General features: G+C 42.7%; 1 protein-coding gene across 4 annotated transcripts in view; it reads right to left on the bottom strand.

Annotated features, from left to right (window-relative positions):
* NINL (ninein like) overlaps window positions 1-20,139 on the bottom strand; it is a 441,695-nt gene that overhangs the window by 138,463 nt on the left and 283,093 nt on the right. For all 4 annotated transcript variants that reach the window (XM_085612328.1, XM_085612329.1, XM_085612330.1 and 1 more), the window contains exons 12-15: window positions 18,458-18,568; window positions 13,698-13,787; window positions 2,466-2,613; window positions 1,804-1,869 (exon numbers count right to left, since the gene is read on the bottom strand). In XM_085612328.1, coding sequence (XP_085468454.1) covers window positions 1,804-1,869; window positions 2,466-2,613; window positions 13,698-13,787; window positions 18,458-18,568 — 415 coding nt within the window. The remainder of the gene's footprint in view (window positions 1-1,803; window positions 1,870-2,465; window positions 2,614-13,697; window positions 13,788-18,457; window positions 18,569-20,139) is intronic.

Below are 20,139 nucleotides of genomic sequence, written 5' to 3'. Positions count from 1 at the left end.
AGGCTGCCCCAAAATATGCAGAAAATTGTGTTTATTATAAAAGAAGTGTTAACCTTCCATTTCAGGGGTTTTGCATCAGTTTCAAGATAAAGTAGAGGTTCTCATTGCTCAAAAGGATGTCACTTGTGATATTTATCTCTTTCCATGCTCTTCTTTGCTTGCTTTTACTTGTGACAAAGTGTCATTCTAAGTGTCACATATTTGGCAGTTCAATATCTCTAATAAGTGCATGGAACCCACGGAAATGTCCCACATAAGCAGTCTGAAAACTTGGCAGCTATGAACATAAAGTGAGAAATGTTTCTAAATGAGGCCTTAACAAAAACACATATGAACATACATCCACGGCCAGACTGGGAACCAAAACCGGCCCTGGCAAACAGCACGGAGTGCCCCCGCAAAGTGGGGGGTTTCGCGGGGCAGGGGGTGCTTGTTGGAACCACCACTCCTGTCTCACTGCTGCCGCTTTTGTTACATGGGCTGATATTGCAACCCTGGCGGCCCACCGGGGATACCCCCAGTGCCCGCTAGCGACAGTACGGCCCTGCATACATCTTTTAAATGACGGTGTTCACTTAGAATGAAGAAGGTGGTACGTGAGTCGATAAGAGGCAGGCGCGCAGCACCCATTGGACGCAAAGGGCTTCAGCCACCCCCCGTCGTTTGTGGCAGCCCGGGATGAGACAGCTTCCCGGGCACACACACAGCCGCACCCTAGCACTTCACAGGTCTTTAAAAGACCATTTACATGTACACAGCCGCACCCGAGCACTTCACAGGTCTTTAAAAGACCATTTGCATGTACACAGCCGCACCCGAGCACTTCACAGGTCTTTAAAAGACCATTTGTATGTTAATGAGGCCTCGCTGTTGTTTCACCCCTTCTAAGAGCCCCTGCAGCCCCACTCTTGCTTAAAGATTCAGCCCCCCCCCCCGAAATCTTTTCTTAGCCCCCCCCCCCCGAAATTTGGCTCTAGTTGCGCCTCTGATAAGAGGTCTAAAAGGGGGTGGTGATGGACGGAGCATCAGAACCAATCAAACACTCACACCCAGTCAACAGATCCGGGTTTGATCCATCACCGTTCTTTAGCCCACTCTGCCACCCCAGTTCAGACATGGCCATATGCAAATCAGTCTGACCCTGTGCCTCATGGGAACAGTCCAGCCCGAACTGCCAAGCCATGCCTTCCCTGGACCGGAAACAAGCTTCCTAGGACCGGTTTCTGGCATTTCAGCCGTCCATCACCACCCCCTTTTGTACCGCTCTGATAAGAGGTCTGACATTTTCTTTGTTTTATCCTTGAGAGCTCTCCTCTCACTTCCAAACCCAACAGTGGAAAAAGAAATTACAAAAAAAGATTACGGTTGACGTAACAGTAAATCATACACACTCCTTAAAAGGAAACATTAAAGAAATTGGTAAAACTTCCAGACGCAACTACTAGATGGCAGAGTAATGCAGACCATGAGAACCTAGAAGAGATTTAACACTTACAAAACTAAAATTTTCTGAAGAGAGTCACGTGATGCAATGAGTGTGTGAAAAGGAGCCAGCAGCTTCACAACTGCATCGTTCAATTTGAGTAAGGAAAAAGACTTCAGTGAAGAGAAAATAAATAAATTCAGCTAGGACAAGAAAAGCAGTAAATATCAAAACCTGATATTGAAGTACATCGATGAGGTAAGTGGGGTGAAGGAAAGACAAGAAGCAAAGAAATACTATTACTTATGCATTTGACGTCAATTGGCATTGCTCTCCACTCACTTTGAAGCCAAAGAAGGATATTGGCTATTATGCCTTACCATTAAGGCCTAAAGTTGATGAGCTTCTCCCTAGTTTAAGGGTCAGTTTGTTCTTTCCCAGGTTTTCTAGAGTGAAAACAAAAGATTAGATTATAAATTATAGTAATTTTACTACAAGTGCATAAGAGATAATAATGAGAGCCCCTCTATCAGTGGTGGCCAGCACGGATCTGGGGTGGCAGGGTGGGTGGCGAGGTGGCAAGGAGGTGTACCTACGCGTTCGCTGAACAGGAAGCAGCCAGGTTTCCTTGAGCCAATCACAACGCTGCAATGCAGCGTTGTGATTAGTCTGAGCACCGTAGTTCAGTGCTCAGATGGGGACTGGGAGCCTGGGCATGTTCTCCTCACAGGCTGTAATGCAGCCTGGATGGAGAACATGCTAAGTGCGCATGACTGTTTGGCGAGCCCGAGACGGCCAGCCAAAGCGCCACAGTGTGCCCAGCACTCCTCCCCTGCCCTGCTCTATGAGCAGAGCAGCCCCGTCCCGGGCCCATGCTACAGCAGCAGGAACAAATAAAATGATAATAGCATCAAGTTAATATGATTTTACTTTTCCTTTCTTTCTTACTGCAAAGCAGTTAGCAGTGGGGCAAAGCTCCACCGCCTTAGCGGAGGAGCCGCCACTGCCCTCTACTACCCGCAAAATTCAGTATTTTCTTTACCTGCATTAAGATTTGTGGTTATTTTACTCTTGAGCAGTTGCTTCAGATCTTTCCGTCGCCCCAGTAGGTGGTGTTGCTTGCTCTCATTGAGCTGTGAGCGAAGTTTCTCCAGCTCTAATTGAAGTTCGTCATTTCGGTCCCTTAGCTCCTGTGAGGTGTATGAGAGGTATATTGTTAAGGGACACTATTAGTAGAAGCATTGGCTTTCTTTACTGACAATCGCCACTCTAAAAAGTTGCTTTACCAACAACAAGCATTGTCAAAGCTAATAGGTTTCGTCTTTGCTTTGCCAATGGTTTTTAGCTAAGCTGCACATCATACGCAGTGCTGTGCAGCATGGCAAAAGTTGAAAAAAACAAGAAAACCCCAAAAATCCAATGATTCAGTTACCTAGTTATTTTGTACCACACATGCGTGTGCCTACTAAATGATGCAGGCACTTTTTAAATCTTTTTGGCTACCAACCAGAGTTGGAACAGTAACTAAAGAAAAAATAAAATGTGCATATGCGTTTTTTCATTAAAGTGGATGCAGTGCGAACATGGGAAGGGTGGAGGAAACAGTGAAACAACATGGGGTGGGGAGGGAGAGTGAAAGTAACACAAGGAAAGGTGGTGGTGAACAGCATAAACACAGAGGAGGGTGGGTGGGGTATTGAAGCAACTCAGGCAGGAATGTGAAAGTAACAGGTGCTGGAGAGGATAGAAAGCAACAGGTCGGAGGCGGGACTGAAAACAACATGAGGTTGGGAAAAAGGAACACCAAGGGCGTGGGTGGGGGGAAGCAATGGGGAGAATCATATGGGGGAGCACAACAGGGAGATGGGAGATGGCTGGAAAGCAAACACATTCGAACAGAGTGCTTCAAGCAAAAGAAACAAGTAGTTCTTCAAAAGCAAGCACCATGGGAAGGGCAACCACAAGATTGACAAGCTGGGACACGAATAAGAACCAGGCAAATGAGAGTGACATGGAAAGCCAACCAATGGTAAGCAATGGATGGGCTCCAAACCTCTCAATGTTCTTCGCACACCAAAATATGCCTTGCAACAAACAGCGCATGCGCTGTCGAGTAGGCTTGACCTAAATATTAATGGTGAACACAATGTGATTAAGACAATATAATGCGCAACAACATAATAAACATTAAGCTAACAACTGACATTCATTTCAGGAACCAGCAAAGTACACCAATGAGCTGTGTAATGTAATTTTTCCGGTATGCTTAAATGCATGAAGGGAAACTCAGTGACCTAAAGTGAAAGGTGACATGTTGCATCTCTCCCGGATAACCAAAACATATACTTTAGCTTCAAACTAAAACATGGAACTAGAGATACAAAGTTCATCTAGGAGGTGTTTTGGAAATTGAATCAAAATGAAAACGTAAAATCAATTATCTTACCTTTTATGTGTAGAAGAGACAAATATTGTGTACTTTTTCAAGCTTTCCCAGCTATCAGGCTGGCACATAATGTTAAAATACATTATATGACAAGCAGGGCAGGCACATGAGAGGGGCTTAAGGGGCAGCGGACAGGGAGACGAATGCGGATTGGTAGGGCTCCTAAGTGAGCGAAAGCTCATTATTATGTGAAATAACTCACATTTTTGAAGTCTTTCCAAATTGAGAGAGGAAGAGAGTGTGTGTGTGTGTGCGTGTTTTTGTCTGTGTTGATTTAAACATTCCTGGTGAAATTCAGCAGACACCTCACCATACCCAACTGAAAGCACCTGTAACCAACTATTTATCACAAAATACATTTATTAGGGGGGGTGTAAAACCCCAAACATCCACCCCTGAAGCTACGCCCCTGAGGAGAAACTGGCTGCCACTGAGAGGTAAAGTTCAGAGGAAAGCTGCTTCTCTTTGCCGGAGTTCTTCCACTCGGACAGAAGCCTGCGGACAGAGTTTTGTGGAGAAAGGTTTCTGATATGGCTGAAAAGCCCGAGAGTATGTGTGAGAAGAGTAGTGTTTTGACTTGATAGAGAGGAAATTCATATCCTACATGGGAGTGCAATGTAAGCACTTGTAGTATGGGCTCACACATTATTCAGTGCTATTTGTGAATCTAGATATTAGAGTAAATGTGAATCAATTATCATAATCTTGTGGAATTAACACAATCCAATGTAGACCCCAACAAGTGATTTACAGAATTGTATTTAGTACGTATAACCGATGTAACACACATATAGAGCATTAGTGATGTGACGCATTGACACATTAAATGTATTTTGAATGTTAGTAGACCAGTAATGTTGTGGAAATAGACGTATTAATGCAGTTTAATGAACTTTTCGATTGAAAATGCAATGGCTTTATGAACATACTAAATGTGAGTAACCTGGTGCATTTATTATTTTAGCCTCAGTTGTAGGCCTGAATCCACAGCATGTTTGCATGTTCTTGTTTCTGAAACTAATGTTTTGATTCCCATGCGAGTTTTGTAGAATGTTATTTGTGTCACGCTTTGCATTGCAGGTGGACAAACGCTCTGTTAGTGAAGAGTAGGGGTATTATTTCAGTAGGTAGTTGAGGAATGAAGGAGCTACAGTTGGTTCGACCAGGTGAAGATAAGGTGAAAGGAGGTTCGTTCACATGGGAGAAGGAGAAGAGACCAAGGGTGAACTGTTGGAGCCAAGGCGGTTTGAGTCCTGCACTGGTTTCCTCATACGCCCAAGAACAAGACCACAAGTAAATTTATTGATATGGGCCTCCTCTTGGCAAAGAGAGAGGTGACGCGACTCTGGAAGTCGAAGGCGGGCCCCACACATGGGAGGTGGATTAAGGAACGGCAGAAATGGGCGGCGAGTGAAAGCACGCTTAGATACCAGCTAGCGACTCGCAGGGCTGATGATAGAGCGCTGGAGGCGGCCGCAGCGTGGGAGGGGTTGGTGCAGGCCCTGCGCAGCAGCGTGGCGGAGGAGGATGAGGCGCCCTCTGAGCCCGATGTTGTTCCCTGGAGCATTCCAACCACACAAACACAGTAAATGGTTATGTACCTCTGAGATGTACCCCAGACGATACATTAAGGCCAGGAACAGTCACAGTCATAGGCGTGGGCACTGGAGGGTGGAGAGGGTGGGGGCTGGGGGATAGGGACTGGGATGGGCGAAGTGATGGGGGGGAGGAGGGAGAAGGGGGGAGGAAACTTCAAAGTGGAACGCAGACACCCTACTATGTTCGCGGCAAATGTACAGATTGAAATATGGTTCAATACAGTGACTTCCTTACCATCGCTGCCCGGCCTCAGGGATGTGGGCTCACCAGCTGTGTACGACGCCTAAATAGCCACGTACGATATGGCACTGGCAATAACGGTGCAGGAATGTTATGGCTGTACGCTGCTTATTACATTACATTGTTCTGCAATAAAAACGGTTTAAAAAAAAAAAAGGGTGAACTGTTGGAGAGGGGCGTAAATGGAGAAGGCTGTGAAAGGAATCAAAGTCATGGAAACTTTTGTGGCTGTAGCCTATTGTAGAGTATGTGACAGAAAAGCATTATGGGACATTTGCTGAATACAATTTTGAGTATATGATGCAAAGAAGACAGGGACCACGGCCCATTTCCATCTTGCCTTACTGACAAAGAGCATCTAGGTGCTTGCTTGTTATTTGCTTGCTTTTGGATTTATGCTGCTTGACCCATCTAAAAGTGGAGTGACTTCTTAGGAAGACTCAAACTACTGACACATTTTCTCCTTCAAACCTTTTGCCTAAATGCTAAATTAGGGGTGCCACTTTTAGAGTTAGGGTAAGGATAGATAGAATTAAAATCTTTTCACCAACAAAGTGTCGATGTAGGGGAACCTTAACTTTTGCTTCCTAATTTCTTGCATAATAGTCTTTGAACTTGTTGATCTTTTCTTGCTGCGCCGAGTAAACCTTTTCAGACGATTTGGATTTCTTCTGTTTCCTCTGTATTTTTATAGTCTTATGCAGAGATTCGTATATGTCCAACTACTTTTGAATTTGTAATAAATTTGACTAACTTTCATTTGGTTGTCGGCCTCTGTTATTGTGTAGCCACTTTGGGTTACACTGCATCCAAATCTGACTTCCGAAATTTGCTCCCCTTTACACTTTCATACTGCTAACATGAACCCTCAGAGGATCAACGAGAAGAGCACTAAACAAATGGGCCCAGGCCCATTCACTTTGCTGGGTAAGAGTAATCAGTTATATCATTCATAACCACTCAGTTACAGGGGTAGTAAGGTCAGAGCACCATGACACTTGGTTCATTTTAAGGACACGTGTTCGGGTCAGAGACTTTTCAGAAACCTTAAGGTTACTGAAGGAAGCCAGTGCTGGAGCCGCATCATAGCACTACTTTTCGGTCCAGACAGGCAAGCAAAGACGGGGGAAGGGTGTGGATACGGGCAGCACCAACTTCGGTAAGGGAAGGGTTAACGGGAGCAGCAACATGGAGAACAGGTGGGTGGGAGGAGGAAGAACCAACGTGGAGAATGGGTGGGTGGGTGGATGGGAGAAGGAAGAAGCAACATAGAGAATGAGAGGGTGGGTGGAGGAAGAAGCAACATGGAGAATGTGAGGGTGGGATGGAGAAGAAGCAACATGGAGAATGGGAGGGTGGGATGGGGATGAAACACCACTGACAAGGGGGCAAGGGAGGGGAAGAAGAAATAGCACCACAATCAAGTGCGGAGAGACAATCAACGAATGCATGTACCCCACATGCCATTACACCTCAATTTTTTACCACAACTTGCTGTCAGGGGTGCGCTGGAGTTTGGAATAGTACAATTTACTATTCCAACTCCAGTCTGTGCAACAGTAGGGGAAGGTGTTGGAGTTATATCCAACACCTTATACCCTCTACAGCAAGCCATTTCGTTGTAATGGCATGCGGGGTAAAAGCATGGGTTGTAATGCATGCGTGGTAACGCATGCGTTGTAACGGTTGTTTTACCCCCCAGACGCTGGCCAATTAGAAGGCAACAAACAAATGACAATAAAACCAATGAATGGTAAGCAATGGGTGGGCTCCAAGTCATTTATTGTGAACAACACTCTTCGCAGCGACAGAGCATGCACTGTCAGAAGGCGAGACCTAAAAAGGTGTCACTTCATAAAAAAGTATTGTTTATAGCTCATTTAAAGTAGAGCTGAACTGTTCAAGACCAGGTTCTGCACCCTTTCTATTCTAGTTTTCGTGTGTGCATGATCATTACTATGTCATTAGTGAACATCCAAAATATTTTTCTGTGAAGTACAGAAAATTTGGGAAAGGTTAATCAACTCTCTTGAACAAGGATATATTGGCACTCTTCATAGCCTCTTCTCTTTTTCCACTGACCTTCACAATATGTTCTCTTGTTTGCGACTCCTCCGATGAAGTGAAATGTCCATCAGTACTTTGTTCCTTGAACAGTGGGGTCTTTTCTGTAGGGAAGACCTTTTAACAGATCGAGATCCAACATCTAGTCCTGCAGAGTTGGGCCTACTTGTCACAAAGTTTCTATAATATTCCCATGTCCTGTATTATTGAGCCAGTGTTCATTGGTTTTCCACCAATTTCTGCAATAGTTTCAGCCTCAGTTAGCATTGTGTTTGGTGGAGAGTTTGTGATGTAATGAGAATTTGAACCATTCCACTCTTGTGAAAGTATGCCTCTTTAATCTTCTTTATCCTTCCTGTTTGTGGAGTTTAATGAAAGCTAATATCGAAGTCTGCACTTCAAACGACCATCTATAAAAACACACCTGTCACCTTTGACTGAGGAACCCACATTGCATCTTCTGGGCTTCTGCCTTACAGGGATATTGGCATAAATATACTTGCATTGTAGGGGAAGAAAGGCATCTCATCTAATGATTTGGCCAAGCACCCAGAGTCACCGATTCAAAGTTTTATTTTCTGATGCATTTACCAGAAATCTGCTATAGGACATGAGTTCCATCTCTCTAATTTTCCTCTACAAACATTTCTTAAGTAAAATCCTTGATCACCATGCTGAGGAATACCTTTTGCAATTTCAGCATAAGGATTACTTTTAAGTTGAAGTCTAGGTGTTAGTCAAGAGATAGATCGAATTCAGACACATGTTTTAAAAATATTCCATCCAAATTAACTTAAGCACAAATATGTGGCTGTTATCGCCTAAAATTGGACATACTCTTTTCCACTCCTAAGCAATGCAAATCAGAGCTCCACAAAGCTCAATTCTGTCTCCGATATTTAAATCTGTACTTTGTGTTTCTTGATTCTCTTCTCAAACACGTCAACATCTCCTGACTTCTCTACATTGATAAAACTCAAGCTTATATTAAGGGTCCACCCATGAGGCTTTTTCTCATATCATAAAAGTTTCTACGATATCCAATCTTGCGGGGTCTTTTCATCTCCTCAAACTGACCCCTCCAACTGAAATCCAAATTACTCTTATTCAAGCTTTATCCTGTTTCAATCCTGGCTTGACTAGCTCAACCTCTTGGAATGCAAGCCATTCATATTTTTGGCTCATGTTTGACAAAAATGTGAATTTATATGCTCATATAAATGTTTTAGGACCCACACATTCACCTCAGACTTCTATTTAGGTTTTAGAAACATGTAATGTAAACCTAAATAGCCTATTTTGTAGTGTTAAAAAATAAAGGTCAGTGGTGATTTACAAGATAAAATTAATAGCTGAAATTATGTATAAACTTTGTTGCTCAGGAAATTAAATCTTTGTCCACACAATTGTTAGCTTGTCCAGTGATGTACATATTGAGAGAGATTATATTTACTCGTGGCTGTAACACATGTTTACAGAAAATGTATTGGTTTAAAAATTGACCATTTTGGATTCTTTCAAAACATTGTTTTGGGGTAACCTTCTCTGTCATGTCATTTTAAAGACCATACTCATTTCACCCCATACTTGGTTGAAATATTGAAATGTATGTGGAGGTGGAAAGCCCTTACTGCCGACATCAGGTCAGCCATTAAGGCACTAATTGTAGAACAGAGTGGAGATGGTAACCCCTGCATGTACATCACTTTAATAATAATAGCATTGGTAGTGAAGAAGGATAAATGTACTTTGTTCAGAACTAGTGGTCAGGGTTCAGAATTATTTCTAAAGTCAAAGGCCTAGCATTTACTGCCCAGAGATCTCAGTAGGACGAACTTTGTGCATGTGGGCCATGGATTTGACAGAGGAGTGGGCCTATGTACAGGGCCCTGGAGGCTTGAATGAGAGTTGAAGCCCTGGTCGAATACTCACATCTCTGCTTCTTTTGGGAAGATCATTGTGTCCCTGTGCCACTATAATAACTATAAACTGAACTCTTAGAAAAGCAGTTCTACAAAGTCTGTTCTCCATTCGTTTGTGTTGTTCTCATCTACATTTTCACCCTTTTTAATGATTTCAAAAACTGACACTCCAAACAACATGGAAAAAGTGCAGCCATGCACTCTTGGACACACACAAGTAGTAAAAGGACACAAGACAGTGATACCTGTGTGGTATACAGATACCAGTAAAATAATACACAAAATGTACAGCTCCTATCACAAACTTTTTGCCAGTAACAGGCATTTATGTTTGCACAAACACTTCCATATGTGTACTAGATTAATTTTCACCAAGAGCGGAAAAAACGTTAACACCTTTAACCAAACTATGGTTTATTGAGCATAGGGAATGGAGTGAATGGGAGAAATACAATGTATGCAGACAAGCAAGTACTGCTGTTAAAGTTTGGTATGTTCTGTTTCTCCTGAATGCAAGCTTTCTTGGCTTTGCAGATTAATTTGGCTCTGGAATCTCACTCCTGAGAAGTTTAAATCTCACTGTGTCTTGTGGACATGCTTAATGCAGACATACAGCAAAGAATGTGTAGTACAAACCAACATAGTTGCAATATACTCTGGCCCCATCATCCATGGAAGACTAAACAGACTTCGGGGAACCAAAACAATTATCTGCATTTCGAGGTGAATAATCATAGTATTAATGCATAGTAGCTTTATAACTTTTCTCCCAGCTGGGTTCAAACAAACAAACATATCTGATCTGTGTTACACAACAAAATAACACCCATTTCCAGTAAAATATGTCTGTGGTTGACAGTTCAATATGGCACATGATCATGCAGTGCAGTCAAATAATAAACACTGTACCAAATACAGGCCAACAAAACCACCAATTCACACTTAAGTGTTTCAAGCACAAAAAAGAAAAGCAGAACTTTAAATATAAACACTAAAGCAACAAAAATGTTAGGCAGGAGTTTGAATAATCAGCCATAACCAGGCGACAACAATATTACAACATGCCAAACTACAAGGAATGGTCTGAACCATGCACAGTGAAGATAGGTAGGTGCTCACCTTTACCCGCTAGCATTTCCGAAAAGGGAAGTGCCGCATTTCCCCAACAGTAGATAAAGTGGGAAACAGGAGAGTTTAAGTGAAAATAAATAATTTTAGAATAAATTAGACAAAACTGTCACAGCACTGATAGCAGCTTGTCTATTTGGTCATTCCAGAAACCACTGGTGAGTTTCAGAAGGAGAGGTTCAACATCTGAAACGCACAAAGTGGGATATGTTTCAGGAAAGATCAGTAGTCATTTCCCATGGCTTGCAGAGGAAAAAGTACATTTTCTTCATGGAAAATATCCAAATTATAAAAAAGTTATCTTAAAGTAAGTTTAACTGGAAAAATAATTACCTCCTTTCAGCAGTAAGGGAAGCAGCAGGTTAATTGGAAGTAAAGTGATGCTTTTTAAAGTCACTACAACAAGTGGCATCTAGCCCTGCTCCTGGATGAATTCAGAAAAGCCTAACATATGAAAATGAGTAAACTCAAACTGCATGGACTAATATCTAGAAGAATCTATAGTATTTAGAAATGTGCAGATTAGGAGACTCAGTATTGTATGGGATGACAGGCTAGTCATATTTGGTTTATGTGTTTGAAGTTTTATTTTAACTAGTGTCAGTATGAAAAGTTCAGAAAGAACAACTAAAACCTACACTTCCCAAGAATCTTGGCAAATAAATTAAAAACATAGACTGTCACATGTCCCCAATGCACAATTCAGTCCGTTAGTCTCTCTGAATGCTTAATGGGAATGGTCTCCAAGCATTTTCAATAAAAGTTTCCTCTCTGATTGTTGGTGTATTTGATTTTGTTTGCATGGCTTGGTGGCTCATAGGTACACTGTTCTGCCCTCACACACAGTAGATCTCTATGCTCACACTAAAAGACAGTGTCGTGACCCATGAGGGGCACACCCACGTCTTGATAAAAGTCTGAATTTGAACCCCTACTTGTAGGCACCCTTGAAGGGAGAAATCAAAAAGCATGATGTTTTACCTATATGAGCTGTAGCAACACAAACCATCTATTTGGCTTCCTCCATTGAAGGCAGTTGACTACTTACACTTGACAGTAAGTAACGTGGCGCTATGTATAAAGAAACCGCAGAAAGAAAGAACCAAAAGTAAAATATATATAAGGATCATAAAATAGACAAAATGATGCTTGACAGCCTTATGGAAGATCGAATGGTTACCCTTCTGTGGAAGAGTGATAGGTAAGGTGATACCATAGCTACAAAGTAAGGCTTGAGAAAGGCCCTGCATCTCAGCGGCCCTGCCTTGAAGTGTGGGACAGTAAACAGAAGGAGGAGACCTGAACTGAGGATAGGTAGAGGGTCAACATGGTGGAATCCGATGCCAACACACCTTGGCCCCTGTCTGTATAAAGCCCTGAGCGCAACACAGAGTGCCCTTAGTCTGGATTTGTTAAGCCACAAATTACCAATGCAGCTTTTGACAGGATTCATACACGTGATCAAACATTATCAAGTTGTGAATTAGTGTGCCTGCCATACACTGGATTATTTGCAAGATGTGGATCAAATCAAAGGGGAGTCCCAAGAAACGGAACCTACAGTGGTCAATTCTTGGGAGGATTCCTGCTGCCAATACTGGGCTAAACATTGCTGATGCAGAACTAGAAGGATTTTTTGTAGCCTCGTCATGTTGAGGCAACCACAGAATAACCTTTCCCCAGCTGCAAATCCTTGTTAAGATAGGTTCAAATAAATTGATGAAGCTCACTCAAGAGGGTGAACTCCCATGTATTGGTGAGCAATGTCTAGTTTTGCACACAGGCAGTGTGTCACAATGACAGCTATCATTTGAGTAAGGGATCGTACTGAAAGTGTTATTTTTTGTAATAATGAGGGTAATCACTACACTAAGTGAGTGTATGTCACTGTTTTGAATTTTTTGTTTTTTCTTGTTTTGTTTTTCTGTATATCATATGTTGCTTAATTTAAATGTCAATTAAAAAATATTTGAAAAAGACAGACATTTTTGATGTTTAAGAGACTTGTGATACTAGTTAAAAGAATAGCAGACTTTTATAAACTTTCATTTGAAGGATTCACTTAAGGAGAAGCCACCTCTGAAGGGGCTATCACATGTGAATAGCCAATTATATAAGTTGAACAAAATTAACTTGCCATGGAAAAATGCAATGATGAGGGTTAATAATGATGCATTGGAGTACCACAGTTGCACTGCTTTGCACATCCCAACAAACTCTCAATTTTGAGTTATTTTTTGGTGTAACTCTTGTACATCTGTTTTAGTCCACCTTCCTACGTTTGCCCGTTTTCTAGTTCATTCTATTCGACAGCCCTTATACTCTATTCAGACAGTCGTATTGTATTTTTCACATCTCTCTCCTTATCTGTCTCATTTTCACCGGATCCCCACTTCTTACCAGTTCAAATACCATTTCAGCTGTATTGTGTTTAAATGTATACACTTATCAACTTTGCCTGTTCTGTCATTCCTCAATTTTCAATATAACTTTATATTTCTCTTTACTTTGCTTCTCAAGGCAAAACAATCTTACCTCCTTGGGCACACTAGGGAATGTTTTCACACTATTTTCCATCTTTTTTGACCATTTTTAAAGATTATCTTAAAACTCACTTTGCTCCTTAGCTTTTCCCACCGTTCCCTTCATGTGACTTTCAACTTATTTTATAAACTCATGACTATTGTTCTCCTTAGTGTTGTACCATTAACAGCACTGTATAGGACTTCATATAAATGTACTTGACAGATAAAACATATGAATACATTTCTTACAATCTGGCCTTTTACTTGGGCACTGTAAGGTCTCTATGTACTAGAAAAAAGCACAAAATAGTAATCAATCAGACATAACAGTGATACACGTAAGTACCTACCCTACATTGGATCTCGTATTCTCTAATAATCTCTGCAAATCTTTCTTCCTGATCAAAGTGCTCGGTGCCTTGAGGGTCCATCAATCTAAACTGCAAAGAGGAAAAATGGGAAACATTACTTTTTGTGTCTCTCTTCTTTTACTCTTCTTCTATTTATCAGTATATCCGTCTACAATGATATTGTACTGGGATCTATAAACACGGTTAAAATGAGGGTCAAATTAACAAATAGGCAAAAAAGGTTACAACACCCGCAGCCTGACATTTCTAACTCAGTAAAGGGACACTATTCATTTTTATCTTGTAGAAATAATGTTTTGTGATTGGCAAAGGGCTTTGCATGGCAGTATTACTCTGTGACAGGGCGGAGTGACTTCTCAGTCTTAAAAGCTAAAGGGGTTTCCGAATGACCATTCACATTACAGAGAAAGGAACAGATTGCTGATGCCTTCTAGAGAAAAGTATGAAATTGAAGTTGCCTAGAAAGTTAGGGAGCATGTGGCTTTGATGAGTTGTAGGAAGCCAACTCTTTATATAGTGGAACAAAAAGAGGTAAACTGTGTAAAGAGTCCAGGAAAACCCTAAATAATTACAGGGGCACAAATGACACCCCAAATGCTCTGTTTGGTGCCAGTGTGGGCGAGCAGAGGGTAGTGCTAAGCATTTATTGCACACACAAAGGCAGTAAGTGAGAAACACACTCAATAAAGAAATCCAACACCAATTTATAAAAACAACACTTACATTTATATACATTTAGATACCAAGATCATCGGAATCAGGTAAGTACTTTTCGAGTTATGAATTTGTACTGTTTTAAAAGGTAGACACAGTGCATTTTCGGAAGCAGTAATGTTATGCTATGGAAGAAAGACATACACTGCATACAGCTACTTCACAGCGACTTACGGGATCAATGTCCTGGACTTAAGATAAGTATGGGGCAAGGTCCAAGGCAGTACCAACAGGTCACCTCGGATGGCACTGGGGCGACACAGTGCAGAGGTACTTTTCAGCATCGGGTGCCCAATGTTATGCTATGGAGGAAAAATATGTACTGCATTCGGGCCCTTCACGGAGACTTACAGGACCAATTTCCTGGACTTAAGGTGAGTATGGGGCAAGGTCCAAGGCCACACCAACAGATCACCTCGGGAGGCTCGGGGCGTCGGGTGTCCCATTCACTTTAATCGGGAATGGTCCGGTTGCAAGGAGGCTGCAAGCTGGGACTGGGAGATCAGTCAGGCTGAACCAACAATGGGGTGCAGGTCTCACGATACTCAGGGACGTGGGGACACTTTGGGTTCTTTTCTCCCTGGGCCAGGGCGGCCGTGTGCAGAGGTGTTCCGAGGCATCGGGTTTTTTGCCACCGGAGACACTCGTCGTAGAGGGGGCGTGCACAAAGAGGCTGCAGGCAGCGTTGGTGAGTTCACTGTGGGCAAACCCATGGGGGGCTTTGTCTCTGGAGGGTACGGAGACCACCCTAGTACCGTTGCCCCACTTCAACTCAGGTTAGAAGGGACAGGTGCTGTGGTGCCTATCAGTCTCAGGTTTGCCGCAGTCCGTCGTCTTCACAGTTCTTGTGGAGTGGATGCAGGGAAGCAGCTTTGCTACTCCACGGGAGTGCCTGCATCTTTGTTGAAGGTAGGCAGTCCTGCCAGGCTTTTGGGGGCAGAGGTGCTGCAGGATGAGACGACTTTAGCACAATCTGGTGGGAGCAGCAGACAGACCGGTGGGGCTGGCGCCAAGGCAGTTGCATCTCTACAGTCCTTGGAGTCCTGGTGGCTTAGTGGACTAATGTGTCCCCTGTAGGGGCCTGTGTTTGACCTCATGGTCACAGGTTGAAATCCTGGTGGGTTGACACAGCCTTTCATCCTCCTGAGGTTGATAAAATGAGTACCATTGAGTTGGGTAACAAACATCTGTTATTCAGCGCCAAGATGCCCATGGGTGAACGTGCACTTTACAAATACCCATCTCCTTACTTCTCGCGGCTCTTTGGTTTCCTTTTTAGGTCAGCAGTAATCTGATTTCCTGGTGCCAGGGGCTCCCCTAAATACTAGGTTTAGGGGCGTTAAGGGAGTGTAGGGTAGTAGCCAATGGGCTACTTACCCCTGGGTCACTACGCCTCCTATAAGACCACTTCATGTGGGCAGTGGACATAACCCTGTCCAAAATTCCGAATTCTGCCATCACCAAGATGACAGACTTTAAAATTCACATCAGGTAGTCCACCTTTGGGATGGAACTAGAGTGAGCGTGGACACACCCCTCTGACTACTGATTTTCCAGCCTCTCCTGATGCCAAATGGTCCCACGTCAGGAGGGTTGGCATCCCCTCACCTCTGAAGGAAGCCAGATTTGCATATCAAAGCGGTGGGCTCTTTGTAGCTCCCTGGTTTGTAATGCTAATTTACCAGCCTTCCTGGAGAAGGTGTAAAACACCGCCCTCCAGACCAGGAATTGTTCCTGACCTCCTGAGATTGTGGACTCTCACCCCTGGAGGTCAGAAACCATAGGCTTCAGTGACGCCATTAAGTAGCTGGGGAATTTGCTTTGACCAGTGCCCAGTACATACCTTAAGATGGCTTCCCTGCTCACTTGCAATATCCAGTAATACAACTCGACATCACAGGGGCATATCTGCTCATACAGATATGGCCTCTTATAAAATATAATGCACCCTGACTGAGGGCTTAAAGACCTGCTGTAGGGGTGACTTACATATTTTAGATGCAGTGACTTTGGCATGTCACACAGGAGTGTTCCATGTCATGTTTTCAATCATGGTTTGTACCACATCACACAGCCTGCAATGGTAGTCTGGGTGAAATGTGTGTGTGGGTGTCTTAAGGTGGCATAAGATATGCTTCTGCCCTTTGGGACCCTCTTTAGCACTCATGCCCTTGGTTCCTGGGCTACCATTTACTAGAGACTTACAAGGATGCTAAAGTCCTTACCCAATTGTAGCGCAATTAGACAATACCTTGTTTGGGGTAGGGAGAACTGGCACTGAGTACACTGTCAGAGTTGAAAATCATCATTTAGTAGCTAAAAATGGGGCAGAAAGTAGGGGGTAACTGCAACAAAAACCCAGTTTCCTACATGTGATAACTCTAAATGAGTACAAAAACGAATGCAGTAAAGAATGTGGCTCTTCCCACCCCCAATATACATGTGAAAGCTGCAGGTCACATTAAGGCTGAAAGAAAATAAAAACATTTTTAATATGAACTTGCTACAAATCTAAAACCCTTAAATACTCTATCCATTGTATGGCATAAAAGTATGCATCTTTACGAGCATACATCATAAAGTCAACCAATACCCTTGCTGCACCACCCCGAATTTAAAACAATGTTCTCTAGTGACTTCAACTTGCAAAATAATTAATTTGCTTTATACATGGACTACACTAAATTTAAAACCCAAATATGCATGTATTTGCTTAGACTCAATCATCAGAATGAAGGGTGAAACTAAATAAGCTAATCTCCTATGTCAGGACTCACAAAGAGAATGGCCTCCTAGACCAGGCCTCCGATAGCTCACTTTTTCAAAGGACATCTGACTACCAAATTCTCTAGAGTCCCCTCTCTGTTTAATGGGGAGTGTGAAAGGGCTCACATCTATTATCTACTAATTGACATCTGAACCAGAAGAAAATATTTAAATGTACAGGTAAGTTTAAAGTGTGTGTCTGAAGAGCAATGTGAGGAACATTTTGGTAAAATAACTGCAGGATTTTCCAATGCTTACTATCCTTCTTACAATGATTTCTGAGAAAAGTCACTCAGGACATCGCAAAATGGTTGCACACATTCCTCGATCAGGGAGTAGCACGTGGGCTTGGACACATTCATTAGGGAATGTTCCTATGTGAGAAAGATGGCAGCCAGAAGTTGCCTAAAAAAGGCCAAGATCTGTTGAAAATGTCTCAGCTGGTACACAAAAAAATCTTGGATTTGTGTCTTTTACCTCCCCTCTTCTTGATTGTAATGTTAAACTGGTGACACCCAAATAGGAACATGGCTGCACTCTGGTATCAGTAAATTCTCACAGAAAATTGTCAATAGACTGGATTGCACTAGTTGCAGTGTTCAAACCACACCTAGTACTAATTTGTCTGAAAACTAATCTCTGCACTTACATGCCTTATGCTTCCTGTTTGTGCTGTCAAAATGAAAAGCGGCATTTTGGCAAAGGATATAGTTAGTACTGTAGCAGATACCAGAATAAAGTCAACTGATGAAATAAAGTGCATCCTACCCTTTCAAAGGCACTTTCAACAGGACTCCTTCCGACGTGATCGGATTTAGTACTTGTCCAATTCAGTTTGCCACTTATGGGAGCCCCTTAAAAGCGTAGTATTCAAGCTCACAAACAACCAGGACTGAATTATTGCTGGGAATGAGATAAAAGGACTTACACACGGCCTATCATTCTTCGCAATGGATCTGACATAATGATAGAAGTGTGCAATTGGTCGGCATTCACAGAACCTACAACTTACATATTGCTTTTTCGTAAATGGTATTGCACTCTCAATTGAAAATAGTTTCTGTCACTTTTTAAGTTCTCGAGGCCATGCCGTTGCCTGTATGACAGTGGTTTCAAAGTATAAAGTTTTATTTTAGGATACTTTGGGGAGTTTTGCGGGGTGGTTTTATGATTATGAGGACAATTTGATCATCAAGCTTTCCTCACATTGGGAGAACGCATTAAAACATTACAATTATAACAAAATCACATTAAATTACCCTCTCGTTCAACATCATGTCAAGATCCTTCTGGAGCTTCACAACCAATTTCTCAGACTCCGATGCCTTTTCCACTACTTCAATCATCTCCTTCTGCAACCGACTATTTTCCTATACACAAAAAATACATTGGGTGTAAACCTCTTGAGCAAAGACTTCATGTAACTGGATCATAAATAGGACAACACAAATTAGTATAGAAATTAGGAAAATCTACACTATGATGCATGTAATGTGTAGGGCACAGCTTAACTGTCTGCTACAAAAACTTCTAAAAAATAATTTAAAAAAAAGGTTATTTACCTCTAAGTATAGTTCTTCTCAAGACTGCATGTCCTTACAGATTATTTTTTTTTGAGTATTCAAATCCACAAAGGTCAGGAGACTTGATAAAACATATGCTCCAATGGTGCCTCATTTATTACTACGATAAAAGCAGTGGCTGAATTATGAAAAAAATGTGGTGTGGAGGTTGAGCAGCATGACTGGCAAGCGGTAGTTGTACCATGCTCTGCAGCCTTTCAGAATTGTGCTGCATCCTCATCCAGAATGGGGTGCCTTGATATAGAGGATGCCAGTTATACTCCCCCCCCTCCCCACACACACAACCTGCTATGCCTGGCTGCTGACTGCAGTGCTGGAAAATGTGAAGGAAAGATACACAGCAGAGACATTGCCAGTGGCAAAATGATGGCATATGCTACTATGGGGTCCTTTGGTGAAGGTAATGAATATTCAGCACTGCCTAAAGACAGCTGGGGGGAGGCTGTATTAGCTCTCCACACCAGTGCTGCCTGGACAGTGGTACACATCTGTGGGACACCAGGGGGAGAATCGCAGGACGTGATTAAAGTTAGCCTGTGGATGGCCAGTCACAAGCTCCCCACACCAGTATTGCCTTGACAGTGCTCTCTTCCTGAGTGGCTCAGGAGTGAGAAGAGCTTGAGGATCACATGATCAGGGACCGTGCCTTCCCTGAGGCTGCCCCATGAAGCAAGAAGGTGCAGTGAACACGTAATCGACCCAACAGATATCCTAGGCCCTGGAGGTTCTGATCGGGCATGGGTGTGAGCAGTGGAAGAGACCGTGGTCACCTGGGGCAGGACCCTTGTGCATTGAGACCATCTGAGCTGTAGGGGAGCAGTTTCTTTTGCAGGATTCTCTGCATTACACTGGTGCGTGCAACAGTGATATGCCTGGTAGTGTGGGAGCTCCTTCTGAGGTGCCTCCATTGGTTTTCTCCCTTATTACCTCTGAGGGCTGTGCTGTCTCACATGACGTGCTGGTTAAAATCAGCAGCAGCAAGGAGTCCCCAAAAGGCTACCTGATAAGACGGCTGTCAATAATCCAGCAAATATTAAAGATGTGAAGCGACAGAAAGAGCAATGAAGAAATATCCAGCCAAGGTAGTGAAATAAGGTGTAGCCAGATGGGTGGGGTCTGATGTCACAGCAACCAAAAAGAAGTAAAGGCTCACACAGAAACATTTCAAATAAATAAATGTATGTGTTTCGGGATTGAGGGGAAGGAAAATGTTACTTTCCCTGTAAGCATCTGTTCATGGCATGCAGTGCTGCAGAGTCACATGCTGTACATACTCTTGCCATCTGGGGTTGGGCCGAATGTGTGCAAGTTGTTTTTCTTTCTAAGAAGTTTTTAGAGTCACAAGGGACTGCAATTTC

This window comes from Triturus cristatus, chromosome 6 (genome assembly GCF_964204655.1).
Source record: "Triturus cristatus chromosome 6, aTriCri1.1, whole genome shotgun sequence".
NCBI classification, from domain to species: domain Eukaryota; kingdom Metazoa; phylum Chordata; class Amphibia; order Caudata; family Salamandridae; genus Triturus; species Triturus cristatus.
Note: the sequence above shows the minus strand (reverse complement) of the source record. Positions and strands in the feature narration are given on the sequence as shown.